We start from the raw sequence: 7,599 nt of genomic DNA, 5'->3' as shown, positions 1-7,599 counted from the left end.
AGAAATTTCCTAACAGTGAGAACAATCAATCAGTAGAATGGCTTATCTTCAGAAATTGTGGGTGTTCCCAACATTGGAGATTTTTAACAGGAGATTTTAATTGGAGATTAGACAACCATTTGTCTGAAATGATATAGGGTCTCCTATTGAAGCAAGACTTGATGACATTCAAGGTCCTTTCCAACTCTGTTATTTTGTTATTCTGTTATCCTTCTTCTGAAGTGTTGTAAAGTATCTCTAGTGTAAAGAACTCATTAATCTAACATTAGCTTTCAGCAAAGTTTAATTTCTATTATACATGAATGATGACAAAATATTTAGAAAATAATATGATCTTGCTTTTCCTGGCTTAAAAAGATGATTTGGGAAAGGGAAGAACAAATGAATAAAATAATGCTTCCTCAGAACAGGGAATATTCTTAAAGATGATTGCCAATGGAATTCAGGGGCCTATATTTCTGCAGGCCAATCTAATAACAGTAGAAAACTAAGTATCTCCTGCCAACATTTTCCTTTTTGGCATTAAAGGTTGATTTGATACAACATTAGATTTAAATCAGGTGAGTACTGTTATTTTTAAATAACCAGGCTTGAGGCAGCAGTAACGGTTTTCACAGCTTTATTCAATGCAGGTCTGGTAACTAGGAGGATTCAGAACGTGGACAGCTCCTGGCCAACTGACAGCTCTTTATATATGGAACTCTCAGTTGGTCAGCCAATAGACGCTCGCCACGTCTAGCTCCAGCTGGCTGGTGCATCGCAGCCAATCACCTTGCGGCTGCTCCAGCCCCTCCCGTCGGCTGGCACGGGAGGACTTAACAGTTATTTAACTGTTATAGTGTGATTTTATCTGATTAGTGTTTAATGAATGACATTTCAGTTTTAACCATAGTATTTTATGTCTAGCTGTTTTGAGTGTGGAGAAGTTAAGATATAAATTTATTAACAACATGTCCACTGGATTTTCTACACAGGGCTGTGTGATACAAGTGGTACATACTAAATATCATAATGCAAAACATTTCCTAGATTACACGATAGTGTAATAAAAAGTCTTCCCCTTTATTCTTTTCCCCTTGATCTTTCTTAATTTATTTCTTCATTGCTTGCTTCTAGTCACCATCTTCTCCCCAAACAGCGGACTTGCTAGACTTTTGTCCAAAATTGGGTGTTGGTTGCTATGGTTACTTGGTAGGGGTTCAAGACCTAAAAAAACACAGTATATATTTTCTTCACAAAAATGACAGGAGGGGGGAAAAGGTTTATATTCACTTGTAAATGCACATGCTTGTGTACCAGATGTTTCATACACTAAGAAAACAATTATACTGAGAACTATATCAGAAGAAACCATTCTTTGTCTGAAAATGAAAAATAGCAACAAAAAGTCCAGACCAACAAAATATTTAGTTATATCAGCATCATCACACATTAAATGTATGATGCTACCTGACCTCCAGTAATTAATTAAACCTGGAAAGTTTATCACTTGATGGACTAGAAATATCAATGCTAACCAGCTACTGGAGAAAATGGAGGACAAAACTCAATACACAATTATTCATAATTTATAATTATTATAGTGTATTCTAAGAAATTATTTTAGTAGCTCGGTGGCTAAGAACTTGTCAATCAGAAAGGTTGGCAGTTCGGCGGTTTAAATCTCTAGTGCTGCGTAACAGAGTGAGCTCCCATTACTTGTCCCAGTTTCTGCCAACCTAGCAGTTCAAAAGCATGTAAAAATGCAAGAAGAAAAATAAGGACCACCTTTGGTGGGAAGGTAACAGCATTCTGTGCACCTTCAGCGTTTAGTCATGCCGGCCACATGACCACAGAGACGTCTTTGGACAGCACTGACTCTTTGGCTTTGAAATTGAGATGAGCCCCCCTCCCCTTAATAACAAGCATATATGTACGAGGGGAACCTTAAAAATATATTTTAATTTACTTAAATCCATTTGGATAATATTTTCCCCATTTTGTATCTCAATGGTAAGTATTCTGGGGCACTCCATATATTGCTAAGTTCCCAGTACCCCTTCCAATTGGCCATCCTTTGTACAGCTGGTTAGACTTGAACAACATTGACATCTGGAGGATTCCTATCTCTGCTCTATCCTTTCTAGCTGTGATCATGCTTTTCCTAATTGATATTCCAGAAAGGACATAATAGTTAAATAGGGTATGTTTAAATAAAACTCAAAAAATATAATGCCAAATACCATGATTGATGTCCTACATAAAATCTGGCAATTGTCTAATCTGGCAGACAGAACTTCCACATGACTGTCAATAATTCAAGAAAGCTATGCATTCCACATATTAATTAGGTGAGCTTTTCCATGTCCATATGTTTTGGACTGCAACTCTCATTGTCTTCAGCTAGCACAGCCAATAATAAGAGATGACTGGAAAACATTCCAAAACATTTGGCGGACAGCATGGTGGGGACGTTTTGCATAACCCGTAGAAGGAAACAAGAATGCTCTGTTAAAATAGCTAGCAATGGTCATAAAGTGTTTATGGAGAAGACATTACTGGCAATTACACCAAAATCTTTTTTCCTCTAGAGGTTTATCAAACATCATGCATCATTTGAATAGGGGATGGCCTTTTGGTACAGGATTTAAATAGATGCAGACAAAAAAAAAGGTCACATATGTGACACATTTTTCCAACAGATTTTTAAATGAACAATTCTAAAGATGTCTGTATTTAATGTTATCTGCTTTGAACTTTAATCTAAGCTTTTTCTTTTTCCATCTGATCCTGGCAGTAATTGCCAGGACTGGGGCCAAATGCTGAAGCTGAATCCAAGCAAGGGAGAGATTTTGTTAGTCGATTGTATGTGTCCTTTGTGCGTGTCGTTTTTATAAGTGTTGACTTACTAAGCTTCAGTTTTCTTCCTAGTTGAGTAATAAACAACCAAGGGCACTTTAAATCCAAAGTGCTTAAGATTCTAGGACTCAAACAACATTAAGAGAACACAAAACACATAAAAAGCATAGGATAAGGATACTGTTCTAACATAGGCTCCACAAGAGTATGCAGCAAACCCCTTGTCCCAACAAAACTTATTTCATTAATTTAGTGTGAATTCTGTTCACTCACATATAACAAAGTCTTTGAGGGAGGATTTACAGTCACAGACCTTATCTGACTTGGAGAGCTGACAGGCCCATGTCTGCAAAACTTGGCAAGGAGTATTGTCTCCTGCAAACTCCTCTCCCCTTTTACTCTTCTTTTATTTCCTCTGGGAGGGGCCATTCATCATCTATCTGTGGCCTTACTCCCAAATCGACCCCTATTCTTCAGCTCTTCCCTTCATCTGGCAACTCTGTGCATGCACACACTGGGAACAGGCTCCAGGTGTTCAGCTGCCTGACTGATATTTGACTCTGAAGGCAGCTAATAACTGGCATATGGCTCTGGCCCCCGCTCTGCCTCTGATACAGACCCCTCATCAGAGCTTTCCCCAGACTCCAGGGCTGGCCCATGTTCCTCCCCAACCTCCTAACTGTCCGAATCTATTGTCAGCTGCGCTGGCTGCTGGCGGGCCACAACAGATACAAGTAAATCTAGATCCAAGTTGTCTGTTCTAAGATAGAGTTCCCCAACATTTCCAGCTTTGCAGACTAACTGGGGCTGTGGGGAGGTTGACACAGGGGATGGTTCCACTGTGGAAGTGGTGGGCGAGCATGTAAGAGCATCCTCACATGCATGAGCAGTGGGCAAGCTTATGCATGTAGCTCCATTTGCATGAGTGGTAGGCATATGTACCTGCCACTTGTGCAAATGAAGCACGCACACATACACACACACACACGTTTGCCCATCGCTTGTGCAAGTGGGGGTGCCTGTGCATTTCACTCACTACTTCCACGGCCCAGTTCCAAAAGGCTCAAGGCTTTGTCCATGGGTTGGGGAACCCACTTCTAAGACACAAAATGAGATTTTACAAATTACTGGATACAATGCCCTGTTCATTAGATTGGGCTCTATGGATAAGCTAGGATTGTTCATAACCCTGGGAAAATCCACTGCCAGCCCACCTACAGAGCCTTATGAGCTTAGGAAGAAAGATTATTATTCAGCAACTGTCTACTTGATCTCCTCTTACATCTGTATCAGAGGTGGTATTCTACTGATTTAGACTAGTCTCCTAAACTGATAGCAGAAATTGTGAATGGCCGCACCCACCCGCCTCTAATGCATCCCATTTAGGCCATTTTTTTCACCAAAAGCACATGTGCATAAGGCTGTGCACATGCATGGACGTTGCACACGCTCACATTTGTTAACCGGTAGGGAAGGTAAGTGAATACCACCCCTGATCTGCATGATTTTTACTGAGGAGTGAACTGTAGTAATTCTTGACCTGGTCACTTATCATTAAATATATTGAAATGTGTGGCATGTAGTACTGTCCCAAAGAACTTCAAAATTTCAGATAGGTTTTAGGTGCAACGTGAAACATTACTGCACAAACATTACATAATTTTCATAGTCTTTTTCTGATTCTGGATCAATGACTTCTACAAAACCAGTCCCTGGTGTCATAAAAGTTGCAGACCATTGCTATACAGTAATGCCTGGCTTCTACTGTACTGTCTTTTTTTTACTGCCAAAAATTTGCATTTTTATTCTCCTTTATTTTAACTTTTGATATTAATTTTACTTCTGCAATGTGATTAAATAACTTATATTCTTAAATAACTTTATTCTTTGTCTGCTGTGTGGTGGCTGACAGTTGATTGTTTCAATTTATGGTTTCTTCTTATTTTATATAACTTTAACTTTTTTTACTTCATGTCTTCCTACAAAGTAATGTTGTAGAACAGGGGTGTCAAACTCAAGGCCCTTAGGATAATTTGGTCCATGGGGCGCTTAAATCTGGCTTGCAGGGCCACCCTGGAAATAAGCAAAGGACTGGCCTACAGTGTCTCTGCCAGCAAAAACGAAACTTGGGAGGGCCCACCCAGGCGGCTCTGTGAAAATGGCTGAAAATGGAGCCTCACTGAGTGATGTCGAGCTGGCCATGCTCCCTGACCCTCCCAAGATCAATCAGAACCCTGATGCGGCCTCAATGAAATCGAGTTTGACACGCTTGCTGTAGAGTAACTGTTCTGTCCCCCCTTCTCTGCTCGTTAACAAACGGCAGGCAAACAAACTTAAAAGGAACTCTCTTTATCAGTTCTCGGCTCAGACTGGATGTGAGCACAAAAATAACATAAATATAGTCTCTGACGAGATTACAGAATTCCAAACAAAAACTCTTACAAGCAAAGCACTTCTCCAAGTGTATCTTACATAAACCACGACCGATGATCAATCAATGTTGAACGAACCAAGGAACGTTGACTCCTGCAACCAGGGCATGGCACCATCCGTCCTTTTATCCCCAGAACACGCCATTCACAAGCCCCAGCTGCAGTATTAATCTTGCATCCTGAAAAGACTCACAGAAGACATCTGCTGAGTCACAACAAGTAACTAATATGCATTTTGAAATAAATATGTAAACAAGCCTGAAGCATATTTTAAAAGTGAATAGATGCATATATGACAATGGCCATAAGTTGTATACTATATGATTGAACTTGGGAATATATTTTTTAAAAAGTTATTGTTTAGCCAACAGATCTTTAGGCCTTAGCAACAACACAGATTCAAGCCATCACGCTTGCATTTTGATATCAGTGAAGTTTCCATAAAATACATAAGAGGAACAAACTGTAATGGGTTAAACAGAGGGTTGCTGTTTCAATGACTCAATCAAAGATGCAAGATTAGGAAGAGAAAAGCTTCTATTAAGAGATAAGAGTCTTGGTAATCAGCAGTGATGAGAGCAACCACAGAAAAAAAGCACTGAAGTTTAATGGAAATCTTACAAAATCAAACACATGTTTGGGATTGGTTAAGAATAGCTAAATAAGAAATACTGAATGCAATATATATGCATATTTAGTAGTTGTAGTGGGATCCGATTAGCTATCTTGGTTTGAGTTCTGAAAGGATCTTTGTTACAGTTTCTTTATTCTGAGTGATGGGGGAGGCAAGAGGGGATCAAAGTTTGGTGATCTAAATAGTTTAAACTCATTGTAATAGATAATACAGATAACAGATAACTCATCCTTACTGTTCTGAAATGCTTCTCAGAAATATTCTGTTTCCAAGTCAGCATTATACAATCAGGTTTGTGGTAGTTTTTTAGTTGTTAAGCAAATGCTTAAAAATTCCACAGGGACTGAAACCGAAGAATTTTAAGACAGCTATTAAGCTACCAATAAAACATTTCATGCATCATTTAGCTAACAATATTTGAATGTGCTTTATTACAATTTTGTCAACTTCTGGGTGGAAACATGGCAGACTAACATGTCTTCACAAAACAACAGAGAGATCTGGATGATACGCCCAACCTAATGCAGTTTATATCGATAAGGAGAAGCCATGAGATTAACCACATGAGCTTCGGTGGTAGAGGTGATGATGGTAGTGATGGGGGGGAACAGCTCTGGAGATCTTGTGGCCAGTCTATGAATAGAATGCAGAGAGCCACAGGAAAAGATAACATATTTATAGCTTTGCGTGAAGCCTGTTTAAAAGACATCTGATTGATCCATGTTTTAAAGCATGCTAAAATGGGGCAAATTTAAAGTGAAAAGAGATCTTCAGAGCAGTACAATACCCAATGCCACTTGTGGGAGTGTACCTTCAATCTGGTAAAGATTTATGCAAAGGAAGGATCCAATTACAAAGATGTCAGAAAAATTAAATGCAAAAAAGCTTATCAGGATTTTGGAGTAACAATTTTTTTAAAGTGCTTTGAATCTTGGAACTAGCTTTTAATAAATGGGAAACAGAAAATAAATGGACATTTTGCTGGCTTTAGCATCATTGGTTAATGTCATATTGTCATATTTAAGCCTCACAAAGATCACAAAAGAACTGCATATGTAAAACAAAAACCCTTACCTTATGCAGAAAGTCAGTCAATTTCTACTATCTAGTAGAATCAAATAACTTGATGGTAACAACTCTGAATTAAATTAGGTGCTAATAAAATTGTATTATGACCCTTTTAAATTAGCAGTGCCCATTTAAGATTATTTGGAAGAGGACACTCAGGCATCCGGATGTTTTCCAATGCATCTTTTCACTACCCTGCTTCTAATTTCATGCACTGTACTTTTAAATGCATTATTGTTTCAAAATACAATACTACAAATTACAAATTATATCTGGCTCAAGGACTGATTATGAGAAATGCTAGCACTATTGCCTCTGCTTGAATAAATCTGATAATAATAATAATAAGAGATTGATTAAGTTGCCAGTGGTTTCACGAGGAGAGTCCGTCTAAACGCTGCCATTAGCTTCTTTTGTTAGAGGCAACACTTTGACATAACAGAGGCAACTAAACTTACTGCAGTTGGTTACCATGGTTTTTGTACAATTTAAACTACAGGTACTTTCCAACAAGGAGGGATGGAGAGGACTTTTTAAAAGGGCAGACTATCTAGGTTTTCAAGTAATTTGGATGCTGAAATAAAAAAAAAAAGGTGAGGGATTTTTCTTCTGAAAAAGAAACACAGG

At 38.6% G+C, this 7,599-nt stretch overlaps 1 protein-coding gene across 1 annotated transcript in view; it reads right to left on the bottom strand.

Moving 5' to 3' along the window:
- Window positions 1–602: 602 nt before the first annotated feature.
- PARD3 (par-3 family cell polarity regulator) overlaps window positions 603–7,599 on the bottom strand; it is a 492,108-nt gene continuing 485,111 nt past the window's right edge. The window contains exon 21 of the mRNA XM_032237658.1: window positions 603–1,206. Within this exon, the coding sequence (XP_032093549.1) occupies window positions 1,200–1,206 (7 nt within the window). The 3' untranslated portion in view covers window positions 603–1,199. The remainder of the gene's footprint in view (window positions 1,207–7,599) is intronic.

This window comes from Thamnophis elegans, chromosome Z, assembly GCF_009769535.1.
Source record: "Thamnophis elegans isolate rThaEle1 chromosome Z, rThaEle1.pri, whole genome shotgun sequence".
In the NCBI taxonomy this organism is placed as follows: Eukaryota; Metazoa; Chordata; class Lepidosauria; order Squamata; family Colubridae; genus Thamnophis; species Thamnophis elegans.
This window is presented reverse-complemented; position numbering and strand designations above follow the sequence as displayed.